At 42.8% G+C, this 18,126-nt stretch overlaps 2 protein-coding genes across 4 annotated transcripts in view; both read right to left on the minus strand.

The window, feature by feature from the left end:
- disc1 (DISC1 scaffold protein) overlaps window positions 1-6,047 on the minus strand; it is a 40,302-nt gene extending 34,255 nt beyond the window's left edge. For all 3 annotated transcript variants that reach the window (XR_013077823.1, XM_076743720.1, XM_076743721.1), the window contains exons 1-2: window positions 5,465-6,047; window positions 266-1,194 (exon numbers count right to left, since the gene is read on the minus strand). Coding sequence is in view for 2 of the 3 variants with exons in the window: in XM_076743720.1 (XP_076599835.1) it covers window positions 266-1,194; window positions 5,465-5,534 (999 nt within the window). In the remaining variant the exon portion in view is untranslated. The remainder of the gene's footprint in view (window positions 1-265; window positions 1,195-5,464) is intronic.
- A 3,106-nt stretch (window positions 6,048-9,153) lies between these two features.
- On the minus strand, window positions 9,154-16,211 carry tsnax (translin-associated factor X). Its single transcript, XM_076743153.1, has 6 exons — window positions 15,881-16,211; window positions 15,128-15,217; window positions 14,905-15,019; window positions 14,386-14,516; window positions 10,408-10,529; window positions 9,154-9,765 (listed from the first exon to the last, which is right to left on the minus strand). Exons 1-6 carry the CDS (start codon window positions 15,894-15,896, stop codon window positions 9,388-9,390), a joined length of 852 nt encoding a protein of 283 aa, XP_076599268.1. The 5' UTR covers window positions 15,897-16,211; the 3' UTR covers window positions 9,154-9,387.
- Between the last annotated feature and the right edge of the window lie 1,915 nt (window positions 16,212-18,126).

The following is an 18,126-nucleotide window of genomic DNA, read 5'->3' on the forward strand; positions in this document are numbered from 1 at the left end:
CTGTTGCCCTGCTTCACTGTGCTGGGCTAAGCTCACTAGCTGCTGGCTGTAGCTTGATATTTACCGTACAGACATGAGCGTGATTTTGGTCTTCTTATCTAACTTGGTGGGAAGGTAAAAAAGTGTCTCCCAAAATGTCAAATTATCTCTATTTTGTCTCAGTCTTGTCCCTGTACCTGGTCTTGGAATTGACTTAAACTCGATACAGGTGATTGTGACTACAGTCCTGCCTCTCATCCTCACATCAGGAGCCTATCATGCCCACCTTGGTGTGAGTGCGGTTGTTTTGGAGGCAGTCTTGAAGCACACCCTCGTACTTCTTCACCAGGTTGTCCCAGCCTTGGTCAGAGGCTGGCGTGGCGCTCTCATAGCCGGAGGTGACCGAAGAGGCAGAGGCAGTGTCTGAGTCCACAGACAGCGAGGAGGTGATCTCGATGTCCGCAGAGTCACAGTCAGGCAGGACTGACGTAACCTCCCTGTCACCCCAAAGACATTCCCGCCAAAACCTCCCGTCTAATAACAGCTCCTCTCTGTCTGCCTGGCTGCCTGGGGCGGCGGAGGGCAGTGATTGGACAGGAGCTGACTGCTTTGAGACATTCTGCTCAGTGGACGAAGCTGCTGGTTTTGTCTGAGGGGAACTCGGTGCTTCAGTTGACTTATTTAGTGGTTCTGGTTCTCGGGATGGTGTGGCAGTGGTTGTGTCTGTCCTCTGGCTGGAGTTGAGAGACTGTTGGATGAAACTGAAGCTGGAGTTAAAGGAGTCCTGTGGTGAGGACTGGAGGGCCAGGCATGGACTTAAGCTGAGTTCATTCTGTGGTAGAGAAGACGGACCCCGGGGGCTGGAAGTGCCATTAATGGCATTGCAGTCCACAGGAGGAAGAGGATGTTTGACAGAGCAGAGAAAACCGTTACTCTTCCAGGAGTTGCATGTGAGCTTATCAGGCTGTTGCTGATTTATTAAAGACACTTTGACAGCAGGTGTCAGGCTCGTCCTCTGAGCACTGGTTGCCTCAGTGTGACGTCCAGATTTTCCGTTCCTAATGCAAGTGGTCCTCCCTTCCTCCTCCTCCTCCTCCTCCTCCCCCTGCCCATGCGTAGTGCTCTGTAGTCTGGACTGCTCTCCTCTCATGTACCCTGGTCTTCGGTGGAGCCTCTTACGACCGGAGCTGCCAGCTGTCCCTGATGCTCTGCCACCTGTCGATGCAGAGATTAACCGTTAAGCTGGACAACACGGTCATGAGGAAGATAAAGAGTGAGCTCACAGGATTAGCTGTGGAATCATGGAGTACATCAGGAAAATGTGACGCTAAATGTGCCAATTACACAAGAATGTAAAACATCATGTAGTTAATGCTCAAAAACCCAAATGACGTTCACCCAGTCCCTTCAAGCTAGCATTGCTAACTGAATGAAAAATAACTTGGGCAGCTGTGTGACAGTTCCCAGAGTTCTGCTCCAGCTGTTGGGAAATACCAAAGCCGCACAGTCATCTTGAGTTAAGACACGCCTCTCGGTGGAGGAGTGGACTGCATGAACAATATTTCCTGAAGTTATACTTGGATGTTTATCTTTGAAAACACAGCCATGTTGGCTTAGGCCAGAGGGTCTCAAACTGTGGTTCGGGCCATGCTGGGGGTCTGCAGGCATTGTAGGGCTGGAGGGGAAATAAAGCTGAATGATTTGATGCATGTTGGCACAAAAAAACAAACAAAGCTGCTCTGATGTGAGCAAGGCTGTTAAGATTTAAGCTCGACAGCAAAATGACAAGCTGTACTTAACTGGCAGCGCTGTGACATGTTTAACAGAGACAACAAAACCGATACGTGCTGTATTATTTTACTTTTTTGCCACTTTAAACAAAACATGTGAGTATGTCACCCTTATAAAGTTGATATGGCTGACATGTTAGCAAACAGTTAGCATTCACTTGAAGTTGTATCTGTGATGAAAATAAACCAAATTTTATCTATAATTTGAGCTCATGCCTAATCTCCACCAACTAACTCTTGAGGGAAATATCTGAAATATCTTGATAAATACTATTGATTGATTGAGTATTGAGTTTTAAATAGAAGATGGACAGATTTGTGAGAAACTGATGCAGCCAATCGAAGATTTGAAATCAATATATGATGAAGCCATCATGTCATGCTCTTAGGTTCACTGTCATCATAGTGGCCTTTAACTTGCATTTGTCATTTACACATTATAAACTAATGTAAAGATGTACAAAAACTTGCAGCTCATGTTCTTCAAAATGTTACTAATGCCCTTAGCATTGCTTCTAGATGAATAAAATTATTAGCTTAATATGGGGGAGCAGACAGCAGACACAGAAGACAGATGTGGGTAATCCAAGCAATGAGCCATGATAAAACATCAGTGTAAACACTATTTGGTCTGAAAGTGGAGCAGGATGATAAAGACCGGTCTGTGTTCAGAGCTGGGCACCTGCTGCAGCTTCACGTGATTAATACATAGACTGTGTAGGATTCAAGGGAGGAGGCAGGCTGATATGTGGGGAATCAACAGCTCCTTTGTGTACAGCTGTGCTGCTCTCTTTCACTTCTGCCTCTCAATTTTCCCTTCCCACTCACACACACACTCAAGACACACTGACACACAGAGTTTTGTACTGAAAACAGTGGGAGCATTCACACTGGTGTCATTGTAAAACCCTGTTAGACTTTTGACAAAGAATCACATGCAGTTGTAGACTATTAGTTACAATCAAACACATCTGAACCTCGTCAGAACGTCACACAGTACTATCAATTTTATTGTCTGTTCAAACCTGTGAATTTTATTTTATACAAATTATGTGCCTGTCAGTGCACGTCAAGTAAGGAATGCACCACAGGAAGCAAACCATGAACACAACAAAGCAACCACTGCAACCCCTCATGACCTCCAGTGATGTCACTACTGAACCATCCCATGTGACCGGAGAGGAAGAGGCACAAAAAGACACCACTTAAGGGAGAGCCGGGGTGTTACACTGATGGGAAGACAGGAATTGTAGTGAGAGGGGTGTTCCCATTGTGCCCAGGCCGTGGATGTGGAGCAGAGGATGGTCTTCAGTAAGTCCACTGGGACCATCACACTAAAGCTCATGTTACATATAGCTCCATTAGTGTTTCTTTGCAGACGTGGCCACTGTTCCATAACCAATTTAAGAAACCCAACACTCGCCGTAGGGACCAATACAACTGCTCACCATCCACCATCTGGTGTGGTCAAAGCAGAATATAGAGCCCAGTCAAAGGGCTCCGGAGCTGAAAGTGGAAGGACTTGCTGATAGAAAGTGTTACGGTATCCTCACCGTGCTTCGATTACACAAAGACAGCTCCTCTCAGTGAAGGGGAAGGAAATGCTTCGGTGCTCATTGTGTGTGTGTGTGTGTGTGTGTGTGTGTGTGTGTGTGTGTGTCTGTGTGTGTGTGTGTGTGTGTGTGTGTGTGTTGGGGGGCATCTACGTCTTGGTTGAAGGGCTTCAGAGGAACGTCATTTGCTGCTTCCTGCCAGGCATTGTGCTAAAATAGTTTGCAAGGAATTCCGGCAGAAACAGCAACCAAACCTACAGAGAGCTGAAGTGGTTCAACACCGAGGCCCAAATGATCCAACTCCAACTATGGCAGTGCTCGCACTGCAACTTGTTGCTAATGTTAAAGAAAGTCTGCACAAAGTCTGGGAAGCGTCTCAGCCGGACAGGCCGAATTATTTACCTTTGGAGATTAAAGAGGCCCTCCTCAGAGCCCTTAGGTTAAACATCGCGTCCCATTGGTTGCTGAAAGTGCTTCAGCCAAAGAGCAGAGGAATGTGGAGGATCTCATAAAAACACAAACGTTTGAGGAACAAGCTCAGCACCCTCTCTCTCTCTCTCTCTCTCTCTCACACACACACACACACACACACACACACACACACACCAGCAGATCTGCATGTCAGCAGCCTCCTGAGAAGCAGCACTGCTCGGCAGATGTGCAACACCTCATCACTTGTGACTGGCCACAGCAACAGAAGAGGGAAGTGAAAGTCAGCAATGAGTCTAAAAAAGAGGTGGTGACAAATGACCTAGAATTCTCTCTCTCTATCTATCTATCTATCTATCTATCTATCAATCGATCTATCTATCTATCTATCTATCTATCTATCTATCGATCATGTCTGAACAGAATCTCTGCTCTGCTGAGATTTTTCTAAGAAAATCAGCTCCGCACTTCCTGTATGGTCACATGAGGGTCATAAACCAGCTGAATATGGTTGAGTGGAGTGGAATGAAGATACGGCCATGAGAGACTGACATTGTGAAAATGTTTACGCCACAAAAAATGAAATACTGTCTAATGTCTTTGTGCAGTTAAATGCTAACATTGTTCAGCTAACTATTGTGACATAAACTTCTATCGTACCAAAGGAGTAACTGTAACTTGAGATGGCCTTATCACTGCTGTCCTGATGCTTTCTATAGTTTGGATCATTTGATATATGGATTCATCTACTTAAAATGTCCAGAACGTGTAAGTTTACATATCCAATGAATACGCTTCAGGCAGGTCCTCCCTTTAGACAGTGAATTGTCTCACACACTGAATAGGCTGTTTATCTAGTACTAAATGCTGCCCTGTGTTTACAATGAAAGTTGGCTTGCATGCCATAAAACACTGGTTGATTGTGTGATAAGAAAACCTTATCTAAAAAAAAAAAAAAAAGGAAAAAAAAGTACCACACCTCCTCACATGGAGTTAGTCCTGAAACTGAAATTGAACAGAATCAAGCACGCTGAGGGAGTAACATGGTTAGTCTAAGTTTGTCCAGATCTGAATTAAGACAAGTAATTACAGGCGTCCCATCAGAAACAGAAATATGACACCAACAAGCCTGCATGTAAAACATGCAAGTCAGTTCTGCAGGGTAAATAACGTCCAAGGGAGTCAGTCTGTCTCCATACTGTCTACATATTCAGAGGCGTTTAGTCACTTCCAACTAATCACCTATCATCACTCATAGAGGGGAGCTTTTGACCTCTGTGACCTGACTGATGCAAAGACAGTCCATACAACAGAGCCAGTAGTATACGACTGAAAAACACACAGATCCTCCTCTTCTTCCTCCAGTCACAATCTTATTATTTACTGAGCATCACAGTGCAAAGCAGCACGCTGACTTTGAGCTCTTGTTTGGGATGAGCTGGACCAGCACTGTTAACGGCAGTGAATATTTAGACCCACGGCACACTCTCATGCACCCTCTACTGCTGCTGTTGTGTTTGCTTTCTTCAGTTTATTCTCATCACATGCAGCTTACCCGTTATTTACATGTATATAATTTAAAAATAATGTGAAGATCCCGATGAGAATTCAAAACCACCCTTCCTGATCCGCACTGTGGTTCTTTACGCAGAAGATCTGCTGATCACGCGTCTGGTTAATGTGAGAAACAGTTAGAAAAACATTGATCTCTACCTTCCATGACTTCGCGGCGGTGAAGCAGAGAGTTGCTGCGACTTTCCAGCCCCATCAGTCCAGCAAACATCTTTCCATTCACAACAAGCTGTGAGTGGCCACAAGTTAAACAATGTCAGATCCCGGCTCTACATGGAGTTACAGCGACCATGTTTCAGAAGAAGTGGAGCCAAGCGATGGGACTGATCTCATTTCCGTTGTGGAAAAGTGAACCCGAGCTGGTCTATTTTTCCTCTCGCTTCGGACTAACGTGTGAAACCGGCTTTTTATATGCGCTCCTTTGTCCATAAGAAACATTTCCTGACACAAGAATTGATGCTTGTCGTTCAGATTGTTACATTTCTCCTCTGCGGCACACAGCTGGCTCAAGTTGCGCATGAACAGACGGTCTGGAGAGTAAAGATGGTCTTCATGTCATGTTTCTGACGGAGGAAAAAATGGTAATTAAAAAGATCCGACGATGTGCTCGAATGGCAGCACAATCAGCCGATATAAATCTGTGTGTCATCAGTCAGTTGATCAGTAATCCGTTATTCGCTGCGCCCCTGCGTCGTGCGTCGCGCTGGAGCAGCGCGAGGAGCTCCTACGTGTTCAGGAATTTGACTCCAGACTCTTTCAGACCGCCTCACAGCCACGGCAGGCAGTCTGAGGGCCCTGCAGCGGACACATCAGCTGCTGTATGCTTTATTTTAGGAGCATTACTGCAGCTGGGCTGGTGCAGGAAAGGAGGGATATTAGCCTGCCGCCTTAAACTCTGCTAAAGTCACAGAAACTATATTTCAAGTTCAAATGCACATGTTTATTGAGTTTTGTATCGCATTGTCTGAAAGTGTAAATGGAACTACAACGGTTTCACATTTAAATTAAATTACTATTACACTGAAAAAACAAAAAAAAAATGGCTATTTGGAGAAGATGGACATTTCTAAACTGCATAAATAAACACATATTTGGACACATATAGCCTGCACTGGTGACACTGTATGTAGTCAGACTATCCAAGTGTTATTTAGGCCAGGTCCTCAACTACTGGTACCGCTCCGTGCACCATTTGGTACCGGGCCGCACAGAGAGATTGAACAAAAATATTTTATTGATCATCAGGGTCTGAAAGAAGTTTTATTTTGAAAATCAGGTGCATCCGCCTGTGCCTCTGTGCACATGTCAAACCGCTCGTCTCGGTCACGTTATACGGTCGTAAAAAGTAAGACAACAAGATAGTAACAATGAGTAAAAAACAAACGTCTCTGGAGAGCTTCTTCGGAAAGGGGAAAGGCCAAATGATGGAACAGAAGAAGAAGAGCCTACGACTTCCAAGAAAAAGAAAGCTGCATTTAAGAGACAATATCAGTCCTACTTCAATACGGGTTTATCTCTTCAGGTGATTCTCACGCACGTAGCCCGCTCTGAGTAATATGTGGCGACAGGCTCGTAAATGAGAGAGTTGCATTTTCAATAATTTGTTTTTATTCGTTTCTATGCCGGTCCGGCAAATACGTGAAACCGGTCCGTGGCGCAAAAAAGGTTGGGGACCGCTGATTTAGGCTCTTGAATATAGGTCAAATAACTGCTTGTGTGCAAAACTGCATGTTACTTTTGCGTATTTTTACACATCCTGAACACATCCTGGTATAAGTACAAAAGTGCTCCTTTGTTTGCGCAGTGAGGGGATGAATGAGAAGAGACCCCACATAGAGCAGAGTCTTTTCATCCCCCTTCCCACACATCCAAATGGGCCTTTCATTCAGCTCGGCTGGCTGATGGACAAGACTCAGTGGTGTAGAGCTCAGCAGAGCACAGCCTTTACTTCATTAGTCCACACTATGGGGGGTCAGAGAGCTGTGTGGCAGAAGGGATGAAATCCATTGCTACGCATGTACTGTAGAGTGAGATCACCTGTCCAGTATTAAAGATTAGAGGCGCTTAATGTCTCTGGACTCTGGACTCATGACTCATGAAACAACTCAGTGTTTCCTCATGCGTCATCATTAACGCCGGTGGCTTCCAGCTAAAGCTTCTCTCTCTGCTCTCTCTATAAACTCGCACATCCAGCAAGAAGTATTTTTCAAGCACTTGTTATGTTATCTTTACTTTTCTATACTTGCTTTTTATCTATGATGGGGAAGATGGTGAGGAGGAAGATGATGATGCACCGTGGTGACACTTTAACACCGTCACTCTTGTCTCATTTACCTTTAAAACATCAGTCGTTTTTCATGTCAGGTTTTTCAAGTTTTGAAAAAAAAAAAACAGGAATGGCATTTCAAATAATATTTATTTGACAGACAGAGGTTTTCTCAGGCAGGAGGACACCCTGCCTCGGGCTGCTTGACATGCACATTTCTGAGACGAACTGTTTTATACATTAATAAGAAGAAAGTACTCTGCTTTCACCAGTAGATGTCAGGCTTCACACAGTAGTAGCTTTGAGGTTTACTTTGATTTACAAAGATTATAGTGGAAGTGGACTGTATATAAATTCTGCTTGTATGTTAATGTCGTCGAGCGGTAGAAGACTGCATGTGCTTCAAATGTCTCTTTTAAACAGGGAAAAAATGTTTGATACACTTTATAGAAATAATTTTATGTGCATGTTGCAGCTCCTTATCACTAACTGTTACAATTGTGATTGAGCCTTTATGGAGTTCATGAGATGTCATCATTCTTAACATACAGTCTGTGTAAAAACACTGCTCTCTCTCTCTCTCTCTCTCTCTCTCTCTCTCTCTCTCTCTCTCTCTCTCTCTCTCTCTCTCTCTCTCTCTCTCTTCTGCTTCACTGAAAGTGATGTTTTACATTTGGACTGTTTGAAGCTGGGTAGTCAGCATGAGCAAAGAACCAAAAAAAAGTTTTGTACAGTTGTATATAATAATAATAATCCACAGTGTGTTTCATGAAAATATATCTTATTTCTCCCAAATATCTGGGAATAAGGCCGCGTTGAAGACAGGACTCAGGTCGTTCATGTGTAGTGCTGATATTGGCCACCAGATGGCAGACTTGAGTTACAGTCAAACCCTTTCACGGTCGACAGAACATCAAGAGGGATGAAATAACGCATGATCTTATCTGTGGATAAATACTATCAGGCAACAAACACCAAAACGTCTCACATTTATATGCATAAAGAGATGCGTTTCAGCCTCCATCTGACCTTGTCAGAGATGAGCAATCGCAGCCTGTGGAGCCCAACAGCTGCTGTCTGAGATGGAAACTGGAAAACCTACACAAAGGCAGTCTTGTTTGTGTTTGAACATTTCAGCAATCAGACCCATGAGTGACCATTTCTCATAAACAAAAATATCAAATATCCATGTGGACGGTAATATTTGGCACCAGGTGATGAGGAAACAGCAAGAGGATATCAGGTCTCTGCCAGGAATGTGTCTCGGCGTGCACCAAACCTTATTTTGAATTAACGCGGTGGTGAGGATTGTTTAAAGATGGTAGAATGAGGAGGCGAGGGGTTGTGTGTGTGTCTGTGTGTGTGTGCCAGCGGGCCTACCAGAGAATAGGCACGTACAATGTACAAAGGTCACATGTTCCTCCTCCACACAGAATGCAGTTAGTGCAGGCAGCCAGTGGTTCTACCTTAGATTATCTGAGCGTGATAGAGAGAGGGAAGGGCAAAGAGGAAAATAAAATAAACACACACATTATCAAAGCAGCTTAAAACAGGGACAGCATGGTATATTTGGCACAGAACTTTTATTCATGCAAAACAAGTGAAGTCATCAGATCTTTATCAAAGAAAAAAACTGTCTATTATAAATCTGGCTTTATTGCAACAATAACAACAATCGGCATGTTGCAGTACACATTCAACATCTTTCAAATCCCATTAAAAATACATCAAAGTGGAGTTAAACTAAAGCAGACAATGACACCATAGAGAACATAATGTTGTGGTGGCTGCGCAGGACTTAAACCACTCCTTCCTCTGGGTCGATGAGTGTGGTCCTACTGGAGAACACGTCGGCCAACATGTGCTTCGGGATCTCTGAGCCGCGGACTCGCAGGGTGTAGCAGGCATCCTCCACCTTGCCCAGGCTCTGTCGCAGCGTGTGCAGCTTCTTGGACACCTCGTAGGGGCCCGTGTTGCCGATGTAGGAGAATCCGTCGTGGATCTGCCGCAGGAACTGGCTCAGCTGGAACGGCGTGTCGATGTCGCCGTTGCCCACGCTGCTGATGCACATCCGCATCAGCTCTCCGGTCAGGTCGGCCACGCCGAGCAGGTAGTCTGAGGGCGTCACCTGGAAGGTCAGGACCTGAGCTCCCGGCGGCAGGGCTTCAGCAGAGCCCTGAGGTGAACACATGATGAGAAAGAATGGAGAAATCATACGAATGTCAACAAAAGACTGATCCTGAACACTTTTTCAACACTTGTGGACAGACTGTGCACAGAAACTCTTATTCCCAGATTGATGGTGACAACAACATTTACATTGTTGTGCAGCTGCGCTTCTAGTAGAAGAAAGAAAAATGTTCCTCAAGCATGATGATGCTTTTACCACAAACTATTAGGCTGCAAGCAATTTTGTCTGCATCAACAGGCACCCATCACGTTTGAAAATGACAGGCCGAGTGGATAAAATGACACATAATGCTGAGAAACGTGGAACATAATAATACCCATTGTTTCCCTTGTGTGCCATTACCAATGCTTCCAGAGGATATGTGAAATAAAATGAACATTCAACATAATGATAGTCTTAAAGAGTTAGGGGAACATACGCTTAACTGCTTCCTTGCTGAGTGTTAGATGAGAAGATCGATACCACTCATGTCTGTACGCTAAATATAAAGCTACGGATTTTAACTTTGGGCAAACTCTGTGGCAAAGGCAGGCCTTATGCTAAGCTAGGCTAAGCGAAATTTGAAAGCTGGAGAAGACTCTAAGGGATGAGAAAACAAACAGCACGTGCAGTTTTCTGTAACTGTACCTCAGGATCTACCCGCTCTGTCCTCATGAACACCAGTCTGGCGTTGATCTCCTCCAGGCTGATAAGACTGCGGTGACGGATGTAGTGCAGGAAGGACATGGCCTCCACATACTCCTGGATCCCTAATGCATGAAATTACATTGAAAGGAAACAAAATGTCACAAAACACTGTGAAGAACATAGAGATATTTCACCGCTCCTGCTGCTGAATCTAAACAGGATTAAGGGATGGTGCATTTGTGATTTACCCAAAAAAAAAAATACAAAAAAGAAGATCAACTATGCATGAAATTGAGCACAGCACGTAGACTGTGTGTATAAACACTGCATGGTATCTGCACAGTATAGATCACAGATGAAGATAATGATTCAAATAAAACCTGTTTCCTGTCGCTGTCTTTTGATTGAACTACAGCGGCCAATTTTTTTTTGGGTTGGGCTGAGATGACCACCTCATTTGTTTTCGGGCCCTGTGTAAACAACAATCAAATAATGACAGGACGGAAGACTTTGTGTCTGAAGTTTACTTTTGGAGCGGCAGCTGAACTTCAAAGGGGCCTCGCATCTCCACGTAGCGAACCGCAGCATGCTACAGAGAGCCGGGAGCAGAGCGTGGTTCATCTCCACTTCCCTCGGCTGACTTTCACCGCTCCTGCCAAGGTTTAAGTTCAGATAGCAAAAGCAAATTCTTTGTGGCCCCTTGCTTGCTTGTTTCAGATGAGAGACGTCTGAGATGGGATCTGAACATCGTGTAGTGGTGTGTTTCTTCCCAACTGTTGCTGGTTTTTTTTTTTAGTTTTTTTTTTTTTTTAACATCAGCAGCTTCCCTGTGCTATTTTTAGCTCCGAGATAAAAGTGCGCTCATCAAGCTAACAGCACTGCACCCTTGGTAAGCTGAGTGAGGTATGTGATACTCGGCTCTACGTGCCGGCAGTACAGGAGCTTTTAGCTGGAAAATGTTGTCTTGGTCACGTGTTACAACAGCAGCTCTAAAAAGCCTCCATTTGTTACGTTTCTTCTTCAGTTTGAGCCGTGCTGCATGTAATGCTGCACGTAACGATGCCAGAGTGTTTGGCTGTTAAGCTCTCACTTATTTAGTCATGACTATGGAGATCCACCTAAACTAATGCTTACATTGTCAGCCCACAAACATCTGAACATTGCCAGTGGCCCCCCAACACTGTGACACTGGCTTCCAGAGAATACTACACAATCTGAGGCGGGCAGGATATGACATGAAAAGGTTACACAGGCGGAGTTCAGTTCCTGAGTTTACAGCCGGGAGCTGCTCGTGTTATTTACTCTGAAGCAGCAGTCACCTTTGGTCACCGAGACCCAGAAAAAAATGTTACTGTGGATGATGTCTAAACAATGACTCAAAGAAAACTGGCTGGAACTTTTATTGGCACAGCAGTTGGAAAAGTTGAGGGCCGAGTGTGTGTGTGTGTGTGTGTGTGTGTGTGTGTGTGTGTGTGTGTGTGTGTGTGTGTGTGTGAATGCCCACAGATGATTTACAGATGAATTGAGCTTAATGTTTGACCACAGAACGGTACATTCAGTTGCAGGTGATCCCTGGGAAATGCCCCAGCAGCACACTCGTGTTTGCACTGCCTCATGGCTTCTAGCTGGGTCAAACTAAAGAGCTTATCAAAGAGCCGCTCTGCCCTGTTATCAGTCGCAATTATGTTCAGATTTAGCCCGCAATATCTTTAATGGTCCTTATATAAAAAGAGCAGACCCATTACACATGCCTGGAGACTTCACGTCCAGCCAAGATTATCTGGAGAGCCTGTGCAGTGAGCCCAGTCTCAATCTAATAAAGACGATAAAAATGGAAAAAAAATGAAGCGTCTAATTGGTGGGAACTGCCACTGGTCACGTCGCGGAGGATGCAGCGGTGATTCCTGAGTGACCACAATCTAAAAATGACTTCCCCAGCTGCTAGATAACAGCTCACCCTCACTCCCAGTAATGTTTTTCTCCAAACTCTGCAGACATTTTGGCTACGCTGACAAAAACTGATACTGATACTAGTGGGATAACAAGTTTATCAGAGGGTGTGTCGATCATATCCGAGCCTGCACCAAGGTCACGCTCTCACACTATCAGCAACAATACAACCCAGAGTCCACAAGAGTTGTTAAAACATAAATAAAACAGAATGCAGTCATTTGCAAACAAACTGTGTTTACCAACCACAGCTTTACAAAGTGTTCCTGAGCCCATGTAGTCATATCCTTTAACCAACCATGAGTTCACAAAGTGGTGAACCTCCAGTCATGATACTCTCACCTGTTACCAATGAACCTGTTTACCTGTGGAATGTTCCAAACAGGTGTTTTTGGAGCATTCCACATCTTTCCCAGTCTTTAGATGCTCTGTGTGTAAATGCATATATGTATGCTGGTATGTTTTTTGTGTCTAAAAATAAAAAAAATAAAAAATAGCAAATATAGAAAAGCAAAAGGTGGAACTGCAACTAAAGACTGTTACCAACTGCTTTTTAAAAAATGAGGAAGATGATTTTGAATATTCATTAATACAACTTCAAAATCAGTAAATGGGATATGTTGATATATGACTCTATATCCTAGATACAAGCTGCATATTCATGCTAGAATATTCAAGTTTCTCATTGACTGGATGAGTGTATCAAACAATGTTTGATGCTTCCTTGAATGCAAACATTGTTGGTTGGATATTCAGTGAGCTGAGAGACTGATTCATCTGAACGATCACTTTATGTCACACACTTTGATTAAAGTTTATTTTGAATGTTCTAAATGACTTCAGCGTCGTCTCTTAGGACTTTAATGTAATAAATCAGGATCATTTGAACAGACCGTGACTTATTTTACGCTGGAAAAAAATACTCATTGACACTTGCACAGTCCCTCTGACATCCTCAAAAACATTTTTAAATGCAATTATACAGGCACTGATCTGGGAATTAAATAAATAAAATAAAAAGCCTTGTGAAAGAGCCAAATAAAATGAAGAAGTTATTTTCTTGTCATTTTTATGCCGATGACATGGTTTACTTGTAGAGCTCTGAAAGCTGAACCTTGAACATTCTCACAAGCACAAACTGCAATATCATAAAATGATGAAACAATCACATAGGGCTTATTTACTGGCGTGTTTTGCTTCCTTAAGAAAAAAGGAGAACTTTGTTCAGGCTTTTGCTGAACGCCATATCGTAACCAGGCTGAGTGGGCTCAAATCCAAAATGTGGGGAAGTAAGCGCACTTCGTTTCCCCACAGCTAAGTTTGACTTCTATCCCGCTGTTGGGAAACACAGCTCTGAAAAGCTCACCTCTGCACAAGTCGTATGAATAATAGAGTCCATCATCTTCAGTGCCCACATCACTTCAGCCAATAGCAGATCACTGGGTGGAGTAATGGATTGGCTGAGTTGTCTCACAGCTATATGGAAGTGGTAACGTTATCTGTGACCTGGCTATGGTAATTTGGTCGTCTTGATGTTTTTTTTGATGTTTTGGCTGACCAGACCCGCTTCCCCCACGTTGCCAATGTCAAACCTTTTGGTGCAGAGGCTGCATCCAGCGCAGCCGGTGCCCACCTCCCTCTTGAGCCATGTAGATTATCTTTATCGTTCGAAAGCCAACAATTATTAAACACGCACTTGCCAGCATTTTTGCAGATAAGCAAACTTTCTAACTTAACTCGCTTGTTAGATATTCCTGCTGCCAACCAGCTTCATGGTCCAGTGATATTAGTGATGTCTGAACAGCCACACAGCACAGCACTAGATTTTAAATTTGTAGGAACATAATTTGCAGAACGTTTGGCATGTTTTGGGATTTTTACGAACATATTTTGAATAATAGCCATATAATGTTTATTTCCAAAACATTCTGTTAATTCCAAACCATTTCCAGGCCAGTGTTTCACTTCCTGGAATTTCGGAACCATGAAAACCCTGAAAAAAAAAAAAAAAGCTCTACAGAAACTCACCTGGCGTGAAAGCTCTGTGAAACTGATAGATGTCATCTCCTCTCAGCTCTTCAGCAATTTGACCAATTTTCTGCCTGACTCCATCCAGCTTGGCGTCTGCTTCTCTCAGAACATCCTCTGCATCTGGTACACTTCCAATCCAGACGAAACACACAGGATTAGAGTTAGAAATGCAAACGCTTTAACTTTGACATTGTGGTATCATGACACTTTTGGACAGTTCAAATGAAGTAACACAAACAACTGCCTCCTCGAACAGGAAAGACTGACTCCAAAGTGAAAGATTTAAGAAACACTTTAATGTTATTTTGCAATGCTGATGATTATATCAATGTGTAACTGTAATTATAATTAAGGTAATATCTTTCTTTAAGCCCCTTTAAAACAGAACAATTTAAACTAAGGCCACTGTAATAACAAGGAATTCAAATAAGCAGTTGAATACAGTGAAAAGATCTACAAACCTTCCCAAACTAAACTGCACCAATGACCAATGAGCTTTTCTACAACAGTACATACCTGTTGACTCTGTGTAAAAGAAAAATGGTCCTCTTGCTTTCGATGGTGACATCTCGACTGATCTTAACAAGACGCTCATATTTATCGTGTTTGGTGTCAAGCTCCTGTTGAAAAACTGTAAAGGGGGAAAGACAGTTAGTTTGAGTACAGACGTCTGGACACTAATGAAATACAGCAACCGTGTGGGTGAAAAACGCTGTTAAAATGCTGAGGATGCTGTTACCTTTGAAAACAGCGATGACAGGTGAAGCTGGGTTGCCACTCACGTCGCGATCCTGCGCTGCATCAGCATTCTTCCGGGGACATCCTTCACCTGGCATGAGGCAGAAAAGGTTGGGTGATACTGCAGTTCGTGTGTTTGGGAAAACATAGTACGAGCTGACAAAAGACATAGAGGAGTTCTGTGAGAATTGTAAGAATGAGCATTTTTTAGGTCTTGTCCCATTTTAAGGAGTAAAAAAACAGGATACCTTGAGCTCTGGTGGAATGATTTTGACTTTCGCAACAATTTCGATGATGGATTATTTGCTTATGTTTTTAATCAAACATTCACAATAATTAAATATATAAAAATCGCTGGCTCCATCTTCTGAAATATGAGTCTAACTATTTGAAGACATGACAAGAGAAAACATGGGCTGATTGATCAGTAATGAAGTTGATTGATCCCTGCAGTCTAGTGTGATCTATGATGTGAGCAGAACTGAAGTGCCTCTGCTGTCACTGCTGGGACCACCGCTGTCAAACTAACCAACTTGAGCTCAGATACAGTAACGTTACTGTGAGAAGAGTTGTTTCAACATTGACACACGCATCCTTTATGTACAATTAATTACATGTGTCACACTACGAGTTGGTTCTAATGTCTCTATTGTTAGCGAACTACAGCTAGCAGAGGTATCCCACGCTGATGGCAACCAACGACACAACTTTGATTAAACCTTAGTCTAACTTGAGTCTCACAAGCCGGACTTACCTTCTCGTTTATTCATGCCTTCAGTGTTGTCTGTTAATAAATTCAAATATTTTCAGCTCGGTTAGGGTTAAATTTGAACTGTTTTAGCCACTGAAGCCCGTGCTGCAGACCAAATGTAACGAGACACAACACTTTACATCTGTCTGGAAGTATCAGGTTACCGGACGAAACAGCTCCATTTACACATAAAAGTTGCCATCTTCGAGCAATAATAAACAGTCTGGATAAAGTCTAAGTATCCTATAATGTGAAAGAAATGGTATTAACTAGTTTTTAACAACAGGCATTCATGTGGGCCACACTCCTCGCGGGGCTTTTGCGCTATTTACATGCGTAGCAGGAAATGAAGAGAAAGGCATTATGGGAGATGTAGTAAAATTGGTCAATGTGACTGTGGCATTTACTTTATTATGGTATTTTGGAACCAAAGTACTTTGGTGATTTTTATTTTAAAGTAATTTGTAATTGTCAAAACTATTGGAAATAATTAAAAGTATTGGCCGACTACATTAATTGCTTGTTCTAAGATATGAAGCCCTTCCTGGAACATAATCAATTATATGTTTGTACATCGGGTTGATTTTATTTCTGAAGCATTCAGTGTCATGCATGGGTGATTTCAGATACTGTATCTACTAATTATAGGCATAGTCCTGTGTTCAATGTATTCAATAGGGACTGACAGGCCCGCCCTTGCAGCCAAAACACTTTCTGTTTCCAGGAAAAATCCAGATTGAGCTACCAATCATCTCCAGACGACCGTCTGAGATTGGCCTGTGTCATTTGTTGCTATTAAAGTATGTTTCATCCAACCTTTCTTGATCAGATTACTTGCTTCTCTCCAGTAACCCCTCCTCCAGGGACTCCTGCAGACTGTGTACGTGCCACACAACGGGTGCCAACTTGAGCTTGCGCTTTGCCTCTACGCAGCACACTCCCTGTCATTCACACCCGTTTCAGTTATTTTTATAATGAGCGATAGACTCCGGCAATGTTTACAATGACATATTCATCTGAACATAAGTTAATGCTTCATAGAAAAAATCTAATCAATTTTTTTTTTTTTTTTTTTTTTTTGCTAAATTTATTCCGACTGTCGATTTAAGTCCTTCTCAACCTCAATCCGGAGCTTCATAAACCTCCCACAAACTAATTAGTCTATCACAACAACAGCAACATCTTTATGTAAAATATTCTTTTGTTGTGTGAAAGGAATTTCACACATGCAAGTCAGGAATGAGGGCAAAACACACTGACGTTGACGCTGAGTGATGGTGCCTTCAGGTAATCCCCTCAAGCTCCAACATTCGGGCTTTCACCTGCTGGCTTTGCCTGTGCAGTAATAATTAAAACAACACAACTGTTCACGTTAAGTTGCTGTTGTATTATGTTCTGAATCAAACTGCTGGAAGAAAATGTGTACCACGTGTCAGTGATGCTCGAAACCAAAAATGTAATACATAACTTGTCCTTGAGCTGCTGACACTCTCTCCATATTCACAATTGCTTGCCCAGAAAAGCTTCCTGCGCACTTTTAAATGCAGTTTCGATAATATATAAATAAAGGTGCTACCTTTATTTACGCAAGTACTGAAGCTGGGCCTCTAGCTCAACAAAGATCCTGCATGAGGTGGCAAAGACAGAGAGAAAATATGTTTTAGTAAATAAATCAGTAATTTTATTAATAACCTATACGTAACGGTGGCGTTGACGGTTTACGTTTATCTTGAATAGAAGTAGCAGTTCTATATTGAAAAATACTTTAAAAATACTCAATTACAAATAAAAATGTTGCATTCAACAGTTTTCTTACATATTAGTTTTCAGCAAAATGCTCTTAAGTATGAAAATTGAAAGTATTAATCATTCAGAATTGATTTATTATGAATATCATTTGATATTATTAGAAATGCTGCATTAATGTGCGAGTAGCATTCACGTTCGTGTAGTACAAATAGCTCAACCGTGCTCAAGTACAACATTGATTAAATGTCCTAGCCATCACTGCTTATATGTCAATGAACATGATTATGGAGAATAATCACTGAGGCTGCACGACAGACGCCGACGGGTCGAGTCAAGATTACATATATTACTGTTTTATTGATTGACCGGAGGCGGACCTTTTCACACTCGCTGTTGTTGACCTGTCATTACATCGATTAACTACTTCCACGTGTTTCGAGCCGTTTTATTAATTATCGTGTGTCCGACAGCCCCTGAAGGCAGCCAGAGAGGGGCGGTGC

Source organism: Chaetodon auriga, chromosome 11 (genome assembly GCF_051107435.1).
Source record: "Chaetodon auriga isolate fChaAug3 chromosome 11, fChaAug3.hap1, whole genome shotgun sequence".
NCBI lineage: Eukaryota > Metazoa > Chordata > Actinopteri > Chaetodontiformes > Chaetodontidae > Chaetodon > Chaetodon auriga.